Source organism: Diabrotica virgifera, chromosome 4, assembly GCF_917563875.1.
Source record: "Diabrotica virgifera virgifera chromosome 4, PGI_DIABVI_V3a".
Classification (NCBI taxonomy): Eukaryota; Metazoa; Arthropoda; class Insecta; order Coleoptera; family Chrysomelidae; genus Diabrotica; species Diabrotica virgifera.
This window is the reverse complement of record NC_065446.1, coordinates 88,220,906-88,239,923: the sequence shown is the minus strand read 5'-3', so window position 1 is coordinate 88,239,923 and position 19,018 is coordinate 88,220,906. Positions and strand designations below refer to the sequence as shown.

Sequence of the window (19,018 nt, the reverse complement as noted above, 5' to 3'; positions counted from 1 at the left end):
AACTTTTGCGGTAAAAATATAATAAAAAATTTCCACCCTCGAGATGGGGTGGCAACCAGCCCCATGGTAAAAGTGCCTTTCGGCATCATATAGATTTTGATCCTTGGACTATCCACTACTTTTTCTCAAATTTTCAAGTAAATTGATCCATTCTGTAAAAATTGCGACGTGAAAAGCTTCGGTTCCAGGACTATTAAAAAAACAACGTTTTTGTCCTTCAAAATTTATTGAAAGGAATGAAAATGAACAATAATTTTCCTTTGATATACTAAATATTGAAAAGGCAAAATTTTAATTTCATGTGCTTTTTGTTGAAACTAAAGAAATTTTAAGAACTTCAGTACCTAGCGTTTATTCCCTCCTCTGGCAGTGATTGCAGCTTGCAGTGACCAGATTTTAGATGATATTCTAGGGAAGATTGGTCGATTCTGCTACCAATATGCAGTGGCGTGCTGGCCATATAAATGAATCGGTGCAATCACCGAGAGGCCGCGGCCTCTTGAGGCCGGTCAAATAAGTTTTTTTCACAAAGAATTTTAGATGTAAAATTTTTTTTTTTAATTTCTAATCGAATTATATTAACAAAACATTTCAAAAATATTTTATTTCCATACATAGTGTTCGAGCCATTTGAATAATATTGCATTATTTCCAGTTGTATGTTTTATACACACTCTGTATTTCAAAACTCTTAAAATTAAGATGTTTAGTTGAGTCATGAATAGGTATTATTGGGCTGACAATATAAACACAGACTATTAAAACAAAATACGACTCAGCAATTATATATGTACATATATGTATTTTGTTTAGATATGTGTTTCTGGGAAAAGTTCGTTAAGTTTAAGTATTTTTGAATGTTTTCGATTTTGCTGAGTGAACAGAACCAGGCGATGTATTGCAGTTATCTTGGAATTAGCGAGGATAGATCCATTAAAAATATATTATGTATAATATAGATTTTATAATATTTTCTATAAATGGAAAAACAACTTAAAAACAAACAATGCAAACAGACGATGCAATACTAATGTCTCAAAGTGAATACTAATGTTTACAACGTCTCTCTCTTGTCGTTTCCCCATTACTGAGGATCGTGATTTCTTCCAATATTCTTCCTAACAATTTTATTCCATTAGTATCTATCTTCAGCTGCTCTAAGAGCTTCGCAGAATGACTTTCCAGCTGAATTCTTAATTTGGTCGGACCATCTAGTTGGTGATCGTCCTCTTGATCTTCTCCCCGGAACGTTTCCAGAAACAATTAATCTCTCCAAACTATCGTAACCTTTGCGAACCACGTGACCGAAGAATTGCAGAATTTGTTGCAGACATATTGTGGACAGCCGTTTTTTTTTTAATTTCGAGTTGGTTTAGAATGGAAACGTTTGTCCTATGAGCTGTCCAAGGTATGCGCAGCATTCTTCTCCAGCACGGCATTTCAAAGGCATCCACTCTCAAAAGCACCACACTTGGACTCAAAGAGTCCAAGTCTCTGACCCGTATAGAAATATTGAGAATACAAGGGCATTCACCAGCCTGATCTTGGGAGACTGAAAATGACACACAATATGGAGAAATAAAAATATCGGAAAAGAAAAGAAATGGTAAGGGATGGTAAGACTCGATGGAACACAGAGCTAGAAGTATAGATATACAACGGAGATTCAAGGTGAACAATATTAATAACGAACTGGATAAGAAACAGAAGAATAGAATGCAATAACCACATACGCCAAATGACAACAAATAGAGTAGTAAGGACAGCGAGAGACGGTTCCTCAATAGAAAGACGATCAGTGGGAAGACCATGAAAACGATGGAACGACGACTTACTACAGGCACATTGAAAAAACAGACAAAGTCAAAGAAGAAGTATTTTTGTTTTATAAATAAGAAATAAAAGTTCAGATAATAGAAGATAAAATAAGGATGGGAGGCCGCTTTTCTATAAAATCACCGGGCCACTTGAAAAGTTCCAGCACGCCACTGCCAATATGTCGCGAACCCCTCTTCAATTTCAGGGAGCCGGCACATGACTCCGTAAATGTCTCTTCATTTTATCCGAAACATGTTCTATGGGATTGATATCTGAAATGCAAGCAGGCCAAACAAATCGTGTGAGTTGAACCTCGTCAAGATACTCAGTAACTATCCGAGCAGTGTGGCACCGTGCATTATCATGCATATGATAATCCATAACGGTGTAGAACATAACGAGTCCTCAAGAATATCCATAACGGTAAAACATGGTCTTCTAAAGTCTAACGTAGCTTGGCAATACATGCTTGAGCATATCTTTCTCCTGGGCGTCACCACACTCTTACAGGTGTGTCTGAGCCCGTAAGACAGATCTCGATTCATCGAAAAACAATATACGTCACCAGTCCTGTATTATCCAAGCCAAGTCGCCTCCTAACTGTCCATTCAATTACGTTTACATTTCTCACTTTCTCGTTTACATTTCTCAATTACGTTTCTCAAAGCACTAGAAACGACAAAACGGTCATCTCTAGTATTTGTAATTCTGCCTGAACCAGGTCTTAGAATAAGCTGACCGGTCTCGTCGTACCGCTGCCATAGTCGTTGCATCCTCGAGAGTCTTACACCAACGTTTCTCACAGTTTCGTGTTTCGTGCTAATCGTGGCCATCTTCTAATGCCACCACAACAGAACTTATAGCCCGATCAGGGAACGCAAAATTTTACGAAAACCTCCAATAAAATAAAGGAAGGATGAAAATTTGGGAATAGGTAGTTGAAATTGTCTATTATTATATAAGAAAAAGTTTACAATTCTACATCCCCTCCATTTTAAAAAAATTTGAAAATACGGGGTGAAATTTTTTTTCTCGGGGTGAAAAAATATACGTTCAAAATAAGTCCGGAATTGGATAAAATAACTAATTCTAAGTAACTTTTGTTCAATAGAGTTTTTTTACTAAGTCAATACTTAGTTATTTGCGAGTAAATGTGTTCATTTTTAACCAAAAAAAAATGTTTTTGGACGGTTTTTCGGAGATAACTCAAAAAGTAAGTATTTCAGCAAAAAAAATATTCTTAGTAAAAATATAGCTTATAAAAAATTGAAAAAAAAATGATGTATGCGTGACGTCTGCAGACCCAGTAGAAGCAGAGTTGCAGCTAATGAAATGTAGGTTCTTCGTAAAATTCCAAATAGAATATTTCAATGTGAAATAACCAAAAAACGGAGCACTTTTCGGAGAAAATTAATTACAACTTTTTAAAAATGTTTAAAAAAAGGTTTATTTTTGTTTTAAAAAAAAACTTCTAACATTAAAAGTAAGTGAGTTACGCTCAAAATATTCTTGGTCCCTTTTATTTATTTTTTGGTAAAAAAATGGCGAAAATCACTCCTTAATTAGCTTCTCAAATAAAATTAATCGTTACCGCTTTACAAGTTACTTTACTTATTTACTGTTTATATTATCTATAAGTTTCATTGGTTCAACGTACTCAGTTTTGAAAAAAATTGGGTTTAAAATAAAACATTTTTTTTAATTCTGAAAAAAATCGTAATTGTTTATGGAATTAACTTAAAAACAATTAGGAATACCAAAAATCTCAAACAGTAATAAAATGTACGTTTTGCTTTTCTGAATATTTTTAATTTTTTGTTTTCTTGTTAGACAAAAATTTGTTATGCTATGGCTGTTCAAAATTTGCCTAAACTCGTGATTAGTTACTCGTTCAAGCCATTTTAACTACAGCTTTTTCAAAACGAAGCACTTTGAACCGATGAAACTTACAGATCATATAAATAATACATAGACAAAGTAACTTGTGAAGTGGTAATGTTAAAATTTATATGTGATGCTAATTAGAGGGTGATTTTCGCAATTTTTTTCTCAAAAAAATAAATGGGACCAACAATATTTTGAGCGTAATTCACTTACTTTTAATATTACAAGTTTTTAAAAAAAACGAAAGTAAACCTTTTTTTAAACACTTTAAAAAAGTTAAAATGAATTTTCCCCTAAAAGTGCTCTGGTTTTGGGTTATTTCACATTGAAATATTCGATTTGGTATTTGACGAAGAAGAACCTACTTTTCATTAGCTGCAACTCTGCTTCTACTGGGTCTACAGACCTCATGTATACACCATTTTTTTTTTTTCAATTTTTTATGAGCTATATTTTTGCTAAGAATATTTATTTCGCTAAAATACTTACTTTTTGAGTTATCTCCGAAAAACCGTCCAAAACATGTTTTATTTTGTTAATCATGAACATATTCACTCGCAAATAACTCGAAAAGTATTGACTTAGTGAAAAAACGCTATAGAATAAAAGTTGTTTAGAATCAGTCATTTTATCCAATTCCGGTCCTATTTTGAATGTATCTTTTTGGAGAAGATGTAGAATTGTAAACTTTTTCTTATATAATAATAGACAATTTCAACTACCAATTTTTCATCCTTCCTTTATTTTTTTTGGGGTCAGATTGTTCTTTGATCGGGCTATTATGCTCATTGCAATACACTGAGAGTGACAACACTACACAAACAATTTCCAGTTGACAATAAAACCACAGAAACAAAAACTATGCTAGTTTTTAGGAACTAGGACAAGGGGCCCTTTTTATCTCAAACGCTTATCGAAACAGCAACAATTTTTTTCAAGCAATACATTAGTAAACTATGTTACAACCGAAAATAGTTAAAAAATAATCATCATGTATAATATCCGCTCAGTTATACCTTCGTTCGTCGATAGGGAAACACCAAATTAAAGATGAAACTTTATTTCTCTAACAACACACTATACCCGGGAGCCTTCAAATTTCTACTCATTGACGGAGCCTTACTGTGCGACTGGTTTGACTGTTAAACTGATAATCATGGATGAGACTACATGTTGATTGTTTGAAGTGAATCGAAGGAATGTTTTAAAGCCACATCTTGACTGTTCGAATTGACTCGAATGAACGAATCTAAATGTATCCTTTTCTCGGTGGCACTAGTATTGGGGTCAGGCCCACGCGACTATCAAACAAAGGTTTTTATTTAGTCAGCAAAATAATGTGAAATTTTCCCAAAAATATTGTTTATGATTTGCAATTAGTTAACTAAATTAGTAGCCCGCACATGTGTAAATATATAATAACAAACTTCGTTAGTATGATATACGGGGTGATAAAAAGATTGTTTAATATCGGATATGAAAATGAAATATTTGAGATTAAACACATCATCATCAACAACTATTCCATTCATCGTCGGATGTATGCCTCCCTTAGGTGTGTTCATTAATATATGGTTGCTGTTTTTTGCATCCATTCGTGGCCGACCATTCGCTTGATGTCATCAGTCCATCTTGTTTGAGGTCTGCCTCTATTTCTTTTGCTTGCCCTTGGTATCCACTCGAGACTTATAATTTCTAAAATAAATTCAAATTATGGGATGACCCTAATTTTATACTCGGTACTGTATTACGAAATTGCAATATTTTTATTTTTGGAATAGGTTTGTGCTTTGTATGTATGAATGTATGTATTATTTTTAAATCGCTAATTCACATGACCTTTATTTGTATTTGTTATTTAAATATACCTATTTTGAGATGTCTAACGTTTTAGCTTTACATACGCAAAAAATATACACAATTGTGCTTTTATTTGCTTACTAACTCCTTTTATATATAACAACCTGCCCTCAATGTGTTTGTCTTGTAACCCCCTGCTCACATCGTTTGTAGTTTTAAGTGTACATATTAGCCTTGACTGTATTAATGTTTGCATTTGTTAAACAGAGCCGTAAGTTTATTAACATTTAATTGAAAATTTTCGGAACACAATGTACTTATAACTTCCTGGAATATCTTGGGTTTATTTCGTAGCAGTTTTTTCGAATAAATAATTTAACATTCAAGAACTTTATTACTATTGGAAGAAGAAATAACGTAGACAGATTTATGTTTATTTTTATTTTATTACCAACTATAAGCTTCCGTTAAATAATCAAATAACTTTGCAAATGACCTTGTAATCTACACTTCTAACGGAAATATTTATACAGCTTCGAACATCAGGAAAAATTTTCTTCCCAACAAGGTCCAAAATTTAAGAAAAAAATTGTTGAAGCATACAAATATATTATGGTAGGGGAGCCCCAGCGGGGATTTTTGCAGTTACTCGAAGGCGTCAGATTATCATATGGGGAGAAACTTTGTACCCTGTAAATGTACCTCTCCCATATAGTGGCGCTTAAAATATTTTATTATATTTTTGTTATAAATTGTTAATTAATCACTAATGATATTAAATATTTATTAAGCTACTTCAAATGTAGATGTAATTCTGCACCAAAATTTTAAAGCAAAACTTACATTTGACATTATATTTATTTGATAACGTCAACTTTTATAATATAACCCGTGATCGGAACAGTGGCCACTTTCTGTCATTTGCTATTAGGTGGAGTAAATTTACGACTTATTTCGTATGCTTTAAATGATGACGCACGGGACTGCTTGAACCCTGGACTCAACTGTAGTTATATGGAAATTTAAGGAATATTAAACGGGACATTCTAATAATTATAGTTCCTCTTACAAAGTAGATTATATTTATTTTAAGACAAATTTTTTAAAATATATTTCTCTGCGAATTATGTTTACAAAAATAAACAGAATAATTCGATTTTGCCGTTACGAATTATACCGTTACGAATAGTTGTAGTTACGAACTGTCGATGTTACGATATGTCGCCGTTACGAATTTACTGTGTTACGAATTGTCCGTTACCATTTGTGAAGTTACGAATTGTCGCGTTACGATGTGTCTTGTCACGAATTTAACGGCTCTGTTCCTAATTTTTGAAGATGAAGGCAACATATACGATTCTGTAAATATCGTTGGCGTAAAGATGTTAAATTGATTTTATTAAATCATTAAAAATGATCTCTCTTTAACTTTTAGCACTATAAGCTTTTTTCATAATTCTTTTTAAATTTCGACAGAACCTTTCGTCAATAATTCTTATATATGTACATTGTACATACAAATAAACTAAAATTTCCTTTGCTTGCAGAAAACCAGGCAACTTCAGCTCAATGTGGAGAACATGTTTTGTTTTGTAGTCATGGTATACGAGTATATGTTGTCTTATGTAATTTAAAATACAGAAGTTTTACTTGGCAATGGTCACACACTAATGTTTTTATACATTTATTTCAGACGCACTTATTCTCAGAGGCGTCAGCATCAAGCTGCAAGGAAGATTCAGCAGTTTATGAGACAGTCAAAGAATAAGTAAGTTGCATCTTTATCATTGTATGTTAACGCTGTTTTGGTATTTCGTTTAGAATATACCAGAATTAAAAAGTAATCTTTCAAAATTCTAATAGTCATATGTTCTATTGTATATGACTATGTCCTACTCTTTGTCGCTAAATTAAATTTATTTCTTTAATACATAATCTAATCTTTGTCGGTAAAAATTAGATGTATTAATTTATTTAACAAGTTGTATCCACTAATATATTCGAATATTCTCTTTTTATTCATTCCAGTGTATTTAGCATTAGTGCATTAGGTATTTGTTGTCAGCTCTGTTTACATGTTGTTTCCTTTTTGTTCTGTATTCTTGTATTTTCTCATTAATCGCGAAAATATTTAGTTCTTGTTTTAGTTCAATCAGAGAGTACAGAAAGCACCTCTACCGGTTTCGAAACTTTGTTGTTTCAAGTCAATAAGTCTTCACTGAATTTCAAATATTTTTGTCGTTAAACCGTTAAACGTTATAGGAAAAAAAATTCAACGGCAAAATCCAAGAGTTGTTGTTTCAATTTTTTTCAAGTTCTTTAAGATATGTAAATAATATATTCTCAGAAAAAAATATTAATACCATGTTCGTTATTATTATGTTTTCCTGTAAGTTTTCTGTGTACACTTGAAGTAATCTAAATTTAAAAAATGTTTAATGCACGCATAGTATTTGGGATGATCCGATGGGAACAACGACAAATGTAAGTTGTATCATAAATTAAAAAACAACGTTTAAAACTTGGTCATCCGCTATTTATTGATAACTATCGTAATTTGTTATAGATTACAGAGAGAACGAGCAGAAAAAGAGAAGCAGGTAGGCCAGTCAGTGGATGTCCATCAAAAGTCTCAGTGTCCAGGGGGCTCCTCCAATTACATCGGCCCAAATAGCAGGTATAAATAATGTGTCATATTTATATACAGTCGAACCCGCTTATTGGAATAGCTTTCGTGCCAAGCAAAAGTATTCCTATAACCGGGATATTCTAATAACCGATCATTGGTGCTAGTACAAACGTTTCGGGTCTCAAATTTCTATTCCTTAAAGCGGGATATTCCTGTAAGAGGTATTCTAATAAGCGGGTTCGACTGTAATGTGTCTTATTTCAAAAACTCTAATTTGATTACCATGTTACAATAAAAGAATGTATGTATGCATACATGTCTGGTTACGATAAAAAATATACACCAAATCACTTTGAAAAATGCGTTTGCTAGCTTCCTACAAAGATGTTTCTACCATTGTGCCTTTTACTTTCTAAATTTAAAAAAAATAGATTTATTTATGTAAAAACATTCCTTAGGATCATAGAGATACTGTCTTAAAATTTAATTAAAAAATTCGAAATAGAAACGAAGCTATAGTTATATTTATAACGGTACCTACCTAAGCTAAAACTCGTTTGTACACGGCATGCGACGCCTCACCTGCTTCTCCTTTTATATTGTGAACACTTTAGGTATATGTCTCAAATGTATTTCTTTATAGTAGAGAACTCGACAGTTGCTTTCTAAAACTTATGCAGCGAGTATGTGTTTTATATTATTGAAATTTATCGAAAAATATTGTTTGGAAATTGGCAAAAATGCCTGGATATGGTTGCCATTTAAGAGGCAGTCGATGCAGAATACAATTCTGACTGCAGAAAACAATTCTGAATTACCCAGTTCCTTGGCAAAAAAATTAAAAATCCAGTGTTGCATTGCAATCTCCAAAATACTGAACAGACAGCTCTATAAAGTATGCAATATTGTAAAGTTTGTAATTTGTGTTTTCAACTCTTTCTTCTATATATAAATTGCAAAAAATGTAATGGTGAAATTTTATTTACACAACAAAAAGACAAAGGTATTGGATTCAAAATTTGTGTCAAGTGTTTAAATTTAGTTTTGAAGAAAATGTATTGAATCTTCACCTTCAATAATTACAATAATTCTTGTGTAGGGTATAATTGTCTGATAACATTCTTGAGTTTGATGTATATATCGTCAACTTTTCGTCTACTTTTAATTAGTCTACAATTTCTAAAATTCATAATGCTTCACAAATGCCAGACGAATGGAGAAGCAGTATATTTGTAGCAGTCTACAAAAACAAGGGAGATATACAACAATTTACAAACTACAGGGCTATAAAACTACTTAGTCACACCATGAAAATATGGGAGAGAGTAATTGATAGACGGATACATGAAGAAACCGAAATATCCGATAATCAATTTAGTTTTATGCAGGGCAGATCAACAACAGATGCAATTTTCATTGTAAGGCAACTGATGGAAAAATACAGGAATAAAGAGACCAACGCTCATATGGTATTCATTGATCTTGAGAAAGCATATGATAGAGTTCCTCGAGAGATTCTGTGGTGGGCACTCGATAAGAAAGGAGTCCCTGGCAAATATGTAAAGATTGTGAGAGATATGTAAGAGGGAGTAACCACTAGTTTTAGGACATGTGTGGGAGAGACTGATAAATTTCAGGTGAAAGTAGGATTGCACTAAGGCTCGGTGCTTAGTCCTTATTTATTCTCATTAGTTTTGGACCAGATAACAGCGAAACTACAGGGTAGCATTCCATGGTGCCTAATGTATGCTGATGATGTAGTGTTAATAGGAAATATTGAAAGAGACTTAGAACAAAAACTGGAACCGTGGAGACAAGCTCTGGAGGAAAAAGGTTTAAAACTTAGTGAAACACAAACAGAGTATTTGGAATGCTCATTTAAAGATGGAGTTACTACAAATAAAATGGTATCTTTGGATGGTAAAATGATTGTGAAAAGCAATAGTTTTCAGTACCTAGGATCGGTATTACAGAGTAATGGAGAAATAGATGGAGATGCATGCAGTAGAATTAGGGCTGGATGGATGAAGTGGAAAGAAGCGAGTGGTGTGTTGTGTGAAAGAAAAATTCCAATGAAGCTGAAGGGAAAATTCTATACTTAAAACAGCCATAAGACCGGCTATGATGTACGGAACTGAATGTTGGGCAGTGAAAAAGAAAGAGGAGCAACGAATGCATGTGGCGGAAATGAGAATGCTTAGATGGATGAGTGGAGTGACAAAAAAGGATAAAATTTGGAATGAGTATATTAGGGGAAGTCTAGGTGTGGCAACAATTGATGCCAAAATGAGAGAGCATAGGTTAAGATGGTTTGGTCATGTTCAACGTCGAGACGTTAATCACCCAATACGAAGAATAGCTGAAGTGAAGATTCCTGGAAGGAGTAGGAGAGGAAGACCAAAGAAGACCTGGGGAGAAACGATAAGGCAGGACATGCTGGTAAAGGGGATTAACATTGATATGACCCAAGATAGAATTGTGTGGAGAAATGCAATTAGGGAAGCCGACCCGCATAGGGATAATGCAAAGAGAATGATGATGATTACATTAAAAATACTTTAAACGCATTTGTTCATAAATAACATTTTTCAAATCCGGGAGATATTTTTGTCAAAATTTGATAAACCAATCTAAATAAACCTCTAAGAAGTTAAAAAAAACCATCCCACCTTTTTGGCATAGAAGTATGTAGCCCTAAAAAAGGCGTTTTTCGAACTCTATAAAATCGCGTATAAAAGACATAATAATAAAAAAAAAATTGAAAAGGTTTATTTATTAGTTTTAATAGACTAAGAGCCGCTATAGGTGAAATTTCTTAATCATTTTAGGCACGATGGGACCCTATAACTTAAATAGTAGAACCTAAAAGAAAAGGTTTGAATACTGTGCCGTCACTTTTCAGTGGCACATGCGTCGACAGTGGCACATCAAACGTTCCACTTATAGACGGGATACATAAATTAAAAAATACCCTCCCTGACTACCGGAATTAATTTTTTTTTATTTATTTAAGTTCTATGTGATTAAAACATAAGATTCATCGTAATTTTAGCCCACCACCCCCTTCCCCCTGCCCCCACCATCAAAAACTTTATTTTTCGATTTTTATTTTTTTTTTGGTGGGATACAATCAATTTTAAAATTTCAAAAAATTTACACGCATAGTTAAGGCTTTTATAAAACACATCTATTATTTATAGACCTGTAGGTTAAGTGTACATAACCTCAAAAAATAAAAAAAAAATTTTTTTGGAAAAAAGTATATAACTTTTTTTGGGGGTAGCTGCAGATCTAGTTTTTTCTTAATCTTGTGTGTTTTATCAAACACTATATTTATAATTTTTTTCAGATATTTCAGTAACCTTCAAAAATCCAAAAAACTGTTTTTTAAGGATGTTTTGGGGGGTTTGAACGTGTTTCTCCCATTTTTAAATATTCTAAAGGACTCAGTTACTTCAAGTTACATATAACCTATAAAATCTAAATTGATTTGATATATTATGAAGTCTATAAAATAGGGAAAATCCCCAAAAACCCCCCAAAAAATAGTTTTTCGGATTCTTGAAGGTGGCGAGCCTTACAAAAAAATCTGAAAAAAATTAGAAATATAGTGTTTGATAAAACACACAAGATTAAGAAAAAACTAGACCTACAGCTATTACCCAAAAAAAGTTATACGCCTTTTTGGAAAAAAAATATTTTTTAAAATTTTTTGAGGTTATGTGCATTCTACCCACGGGTCTATAAAAAATAGACGTGTTTTATAAAAGCCTCAGCTATGCATGTAAATTTTTTGAAATTTTAAAATTGATTGCATCCCAGCAAAACGAAAAATGAAGTTTTTGATGGTGGGGGCAGGGGGAAGGGGGTGATGGGTTAAAATTACGCTGAATCTTATGTGTTAATCACATAGAACTTAAATAAATTTAAAAAATTGAATTCCGGTAGTCAGGGAGGGTATTTTTTAATTTATGTATCCCGTCCATAAGTGGAAAGTTTGATGCGCCACTGTCGACGCATGTGCCACTGAAAAGTGACGGCACAGTGTTCAAAGCTTTTCTTTTAGGTTCTACTATTTAAGTTATAGGGTCCCATAGTGCCTAAAATGATTAAGAAATTTCACCTATAGCGGCTCTTAGTCTATAAGTCTCACTAATTGAATTCCGTTGGAATTTAAAAAATTATTACGAAAAGGCAGAGAAGTGTAAAACTAAAAGTTTTTTTTGTATACCCAAACCCTTCTTAACAATGTATAAAAAAATTATAACCATAAATATAATAGTTATTTTTTAATAATTAAAAATTATCTTTTCTCCAATTTAGAAAGTAAAAGCCCTCTTATATTTATCTTTAGTTATAAAAATAGCTAATTTTTAATTGATCCTTTTATTAGTAACCTGAACAAAAACCTGAATATTCTGATTTAGTTACTTGATTAACTTGTATATTTTCTGTTTTAGATTAAATAATACAGACTTCAAAGAAGACTCAAAAAAAGGCAACGATAAAAAGTGAGGATCTCATGAACAGATTTTCTCGCAAAACCTATTTATAATACCTGAAAGGTATATTTTTGATTTTGTATAATATAGTCGCTACTAGAAGAGGAATATTAAGTACTATATTTACTCTGAAAATATTCTTATATCTTTACAATGTCTAATTTGGCTGTTATTTCGTCATTTTTATGCATTTATATATAAAATGCAAGGATCGACAACAAAAGTGAGATGATTTTAGACGTTGTACGAACATTTTATTATCTTTTAATCTTCTGATTGTACGGATTCAGAGCTGTGATTGTAGTAAGGGAGACACTTTTCGTAACGTTCTCGCTAACTTAGATGTTTTTATTATTATTATTATTATTACTGTTTTGTCATCACAAATTCTTTTGAAACCAGATATACCAGTGGTTACCTTATTAGTAAATTAAATCATTTAAATAAGGTGTCTCACAAAGATGTGCATAAATTATTAAGTTAATAAGGTTAAGTATTAGTTGGCGATATCATAACACCATAGCCTAACATTTATTTTTAAAAAATTCTCATATCATCATTGTTTTTCTTTCTTTTTAACTGTCCAACATTCAGCTCTGTATGTCATATCTGTCTTATGGCTGTCTTATAAAATTTTCCCTTCGGCGTCATTTTAGTTTTTCTATCACACAACACACCACTCGTTTCCTTCCACTTTATCCATCCAACCCCAAATCTATTGCATGCATATCCATATATTTCTCTATTAGGCTTTAATACCGATCCTAGATACTTAAAAATATTACTTTTCACAATCATTTCACCACCTAAAGATATAATTTTATTTGTAGTAAGTCCATCTTTAAATGAACGTTCCAAATACTTTGTTTTTGTCCCACTAAATTTTAAGCTTTTTCCTCAAGAGCTTTTCTGTACTGTTTCAGTTTTTATTGGCTTTCACTATTTCCAACTAAATCTACATCATCGGCATACACTAAGCACCAAAGAATATTACCCTGTAGTTTCGTTTTTATCTGATCCAAAGCTAATGAGAACAAATAGGTACTTCACTACTATATTACTTTCACGTGAAATTTATCAGTCTCTCCCACACATGACACTAGTTGTTATTCGCTCATACATGTCTCTCACAATTTTTATAATATGTTCACCGCGTACTTCTTTATTATTGAGTGCCCACCACAAAATCTCTAGAGGAACTCTATCAGATGCTTTCTTCATATCAATGAATACCGTATGAGCTTTTGTTGCATATGACCTGCCTTGCATAAAGTCAAACTGATCTGATATTTCGGTTTCTGCACGTATCCGTCTATCCGTCTAAGTAGTTTTAGGGACATTGGTGTGCATTGTTGTATAGCTTCCTTGTTTTTTGTAAATAGGTATTAATAAACTGCTTCTTCATTCATCTGATATTTGTCCAACTTCCATAATTCTATTAAATAAACTTGTTAGCCAACTTAAACTATTAGTCCGTGTGTCTCCTAATATAATGCTTTCTAAACTTTCCCAGGAATATGAACTGGCCCAACTGCTTTTCCTTTCTTGACTGTTTGAAGTGCTTGAACCTCTTCCTCGTTTGTTATTTTGGTGACCATTGTTGCTTCGTTAACTCAACTGATTTTGTATCAAATTATTCATTTAATAAACTTTCAAAGCACTTTTTCCATCTCCTTTTGACATCCTTTTCGTGAAGCAGTATTTTATTATTTTCATCTCAGATTTTCATACAGATCATCTGATTAAAATATTTTGTTTTCTTTGCCTTACTCCTTACATACCTATAAAAACTTCCATCCTCTTTTATGCATCTTGTTACCCCTATGGATCTCTGGAGTCCCATACAAAAACGACCGAGATCGTTTGTCTAATATATTCCTGCCCATCGTCTAACTTTTTTTGTAGGTAGCACTTTTGGTATCGGTAGGTACTTCCTTTTTTATTTTGACTTTGTCTTGGATTTCTTCTGTCCACTAACTTTTTCAGTTTGTTGGATGTATTCATGCATTTTTAAATGTTCTTAGATAAGTCCTCCGTATATAGATATATGTTCCAGGTCAGATATTTAATTTTTAAGCTTTTTTCTTCTAAGCACTTTCTTCATAATTCATTTTTGTCGCTTATTTCGAATTCAGTGTTTTTCGCTCATGTTCCGATGCTGTCTAGACCTTTTTGCAAAAAAATATCTTTTTGGGAGATAAGTTGCTGATTCTTATCCAAACCCTTAACCTGGAAGGCCAATGAAGTTTTTTATCAAAATCTTCTTTATTTATACCAACTATCTACCATGACTTAAGAGGTCAGTCTTCCCTGTCTGGATCTTTCTCCTTTTAACTTTGTGGTATCCACTATTGATCAGTTTTCCCCTGTATCCTAGGCAGGAGTTCTGAGGTGATGCTGTGATCTGGGCCAGATGGTGCCTGGTTTTTTAGAGGGTTAGTACTTCTCTCTTTTTCCAGTTCTAAGACCGGCTGCATCGGGTGCACATCTAGTCAGTTATCCCCACAACCCACACAACTAGTGTTTATAGATTGTCTTTCCCCTAATCTTTAAACCTGTCCAACAAGGGTTACAAATACTGTTATCGATATTTTGAAGTCAAGTTTGAAGCACATCATTCCTGATGGCTTTTCATAAAACCAAACCATATTTAACAAGAGCTTTTGATTAAACAAATATAAAGTAACTTTTGAATTTATTGTTATCCGACGCCCTGAAGGGCACTAAGGATTATGAGAAAGAAGAAGAAGAATTTATTGTTAATTTGTACACAACTTTTTGGGGCACACTCTATCTAGTTAATAAAATACAATGTTTATAATAATAAATTCTATATTTTCTTAGAATTTCTGACTCTATAGTAACATCCATTGTTGATTTTTATTGTATCATTTTGTCAATTAAACATATTAAAAATTACAATGGATAAGTCTACGTTAAAAATCAAAAGGAGAAATAAAATATTGTAAATGTTTTGGGTTTATACTTACTGGTTTTCATTTTTCTCTAAAAACTCATTCCTATCTATTTGGTTTTTATTGAGAATAATGTAGAAAAAATCAAAATTCAGATTATATCAATAATTGTCCCCTGATTAAACTCAAATTTTATATTCTCTGTATTTTAACCAAAACCGATTTTCATCGACGGAATATATCTTTATATTCAGTCGATAAAACATATTTATAAAGTACGTAATACTGTATTAACGTAATTTACAACACCACAAAGTTTCTGTTAATAGAAATCTTGTAATATTTTCTATTTAGTTCTAGGTCCAAGTATTCTTGGTATTTGCCACTTTAAAGCGGAGAGAAAAATATTCAAGAGGTACAGTCCGGTCCATGCCACATGGTAGTGTGCGATTCCTACTCACCAAGAACATGCATCCGTTAAGTAGGCCACGGTGGAAAACATACCTACGTGTTCGCTATACACACTCTCCATTGCGTCTATTCTACGCGATTCTAATAACTACAACATTTTCGCAAGGTTCTTCCACTCTTTCATCCATATCTCTTTCTCCTTCATCATCCTAGCAAACCTACCATTCACGAGGTTTCAATATTTCTCGCTATAGAGCATCTGTTCAACCAGCTATTTTACCGTCATTTTCTATTCTCTTATCTAAACTCACCTTACACTTTGGGTTATCTAGATATCGCATTCGAACGATAGTATGCTCTGCAGTAGCCTACTTATTTTTCGTATCATATCAAAGCGTATGCCGATACAACTATATCCCCGTTAACATCTGCATCAGATGATAGTTTGACCCCGTGTTCAGAATTCAACTGTTTTAGGGTTATTGATAACACCCAAGCTCCAATCATCCTTCCCCTTCTCTTTTCTTCTATTTGTCACTAATCAATTATTTTCTGTCTCACGTTTTCGGTTCCCTGAGTTCTTTTTTGTCATGATATTTTTCACCGCACCCGTTTCAATCTATCTGAGTAACATTTAATGGTGTTGTTATTGAGTTTTAGAATGACTAGGGAGATATTATATAAGCTCTTATTACAAATTCCAAACCTATTTGTTGTCACATACCTTATGTAATATAGTAACAACTATGATTTGTAAACAAAGTACAAATTATATATACATACAAATATTTTTGTACTGACTAAATAGTCAAAGAAATGAGTTTTTACTGAATCATATTTTTGTTATTAACCAAAGAAATACTTGCATAATATATTGGCGTTTCTACAAAAATTATTCTTTATTAAACTCGATTCATTTTTGTAACTAACTGAACTATCAATTATACCTATAATCAAGTACACACAAAAAATAGAAAACCTTGCTATAAAATGTGTCTGTCTTTCCTCGTGCTGGCTGATGTGATAATGCCTGCTCGTCCCTGAGATGAGTCTGCCATCTTACAGCGACTGAGATTAACGAGCACTGCTGTCGCAGTCGCTGTAAGCTGGCAGACTCATCTCAGGGGTGCTCGGTGCTCAGTGCGGTTTGGTTACTCGCGGTTTAAGGACGGCCAATTACTATCAGGTACACCTGAGAGGTACGGCTGAACGGTTAAGCCTGTCAGTTGTACTTAATAGTGTATGGTGGGAATAACTAGCTTCTCAGGCGACCTGACAACTGAGAAAATTCGATCAGTTCTGCCTGACGGGTGAGTAGACTTGATGTGTATGTGCCGGTTTTATGCTCCTGAACAGGTCTGCTTAAAGCTTTGTAATTTACGAAATTACAAAGCTTTAACCTAAAAAATCTTTATAACGTACAAAAGACTGACAGCTCAAAGTAGTTGACAGTCTTTCGTGCAAGGATATAGCTACTCTCATTTGTGTATCTTTCTTCTTGAATCAAGGGATATACAAGTGATCGAAACTCGTACACTGATTCGTTCATGCGCAGAAAATTGTTATAAGATGGTTCATGTCTTAATTCATTAAGGATATTGATATGGGTAAATTTACTTCTTCTCTGCAACCATTCTTTACAGTGTAAGGATTACACCATTGTTTGCTTTTCTTTCGTATATTTTTATGTTTCGCAAAAATTACAAAAAATAAGGAGAGAAAGAGCAGATTCTGGAGAATCCATGGTGAACTAACAAAGTTATACAGAGACAGTTATACATGAAGAGTGTATGTGCTCCTCATACCTGACAGGTGTAACTGTTCCGACGTACCTGTCAGGTGTACCTGATAGTGAGTGGACAGTCTAAGAAACGGAATTAAAAGTGTCAGGAGAGGATTAAGGAGTGTTGGGCTGCGATAACTGTATTGTTGTTCTATCGTATACGAATTTAACGAGAAAAGAAAAACAAGATAACACTTTCTGTAAACACCTTCCTGGATAATAATTAGAGAACGATCTAGAAATGATATGAGAGAGTACTTACATTTAAATGTTTTCGGTTGCTTAGGATGATTCAGTCTCATATTAAATAAGTTTGGCCATTTTTCATCATTTATTTCTTATATTTTGTACTAATCCTTATTTATATGTTCTTCCACTTTCAGGATATATTCGCGCTCATGGTTTTGCTGAGAGCAAAGTATAGTTTAACTGCTTTTATGACTTTGTCTACGCAGCTTATCTTATCAGTATTCGTAGGTATACTTACAACTCGAAGGCTTCCAAGCGTTTATGCTTAGGCTTATTTAGTATCCATGTCTTTATTCCGTGTAGTATTACAGGATAGATATAAGAATTTGTCATTCTAACACTCCGAAGACGAGACTAAGGGCGTGGAGGAAGCATCGGCAAAGGAAGTATTGGCGCATACGCAATGTCTTTAACAACTTGCACTGGCCACCCTTCTCAAACCAGCGGCGTTGAGCGCGAGCTCTCTTTTACTTTATCTCTGATAACTCGCGTTTTTAACATTGGCAAACCTAAGTTGCGGCCATTTGTCACAGCCAACCTTATAATTAGAAAAAATAGCTTGAATTTGATATAAAAAACATGCATCAATTTACGTCATGAAGGACTTTTTTTAAATTAATTACAATTAATTTAATTAAACTATTTGCGGCCCAATTTTGACTGGCAACCTGTTATCAATGTATTCTCCTATTGTTAAGTTTATAGAAAAATGTGATTTTCATGAACGTAGTGATTTTGCAGCGGGATCTTAGACTGACAGACTGACAGAAACTGTTTATGGTGCATACCAAATACTTTTTCATTGCGTCAGCGATAAAATTTCGAAATGCACTAACCTAAAATGACAATTGTAATTATACGCTTGACATTGTGAAAGTATGTAACTATCCGTCAACGAATACATAATTTTTTGAGTTCTATGTATAATAATCACGATACAGAGAATTCGACAAACTATGGTGCACTGAAAGAAGGGTTTGGTATGAACTTTAAAAATCAATACATTAATATATTAACCGATAAACAG

At 33.1% G+C, this 19,018-nt stretch overlaps 1 protein-coding gene across 1 annotated transcript in view; it reads left to right on the top strand.

Annotated features, from left to right (window-relative positions):
* The window catches only part of LOC114326292 (calmodulin-binding transcription activator 2), a 298,703-nt gene extending 283,039 nt beyond the window's left edge, over positions 1-15,664 (top strand). The window contains exons 20-22 of the mRNA XM_028274604.2: positions 7,196-7,270; positions 8,069-8,179; positions 12,592-15,664. Of these exons, the coding sequence (XP_028130405.2) occupies positions 7,196-7,270; positions 8,069-8,179; positions 12,592-12,646 (241 nt within the window). The 3' untranslated portion in view covers positions 12,647-15,664. The remainder of the gene's footprint in view (positions 1-7,195; positions 7,271-8,068; positions 8,180-12,591) is intronic.
* Positions 15,665-19,018: the final 3,354 nt, after the last annotated feature.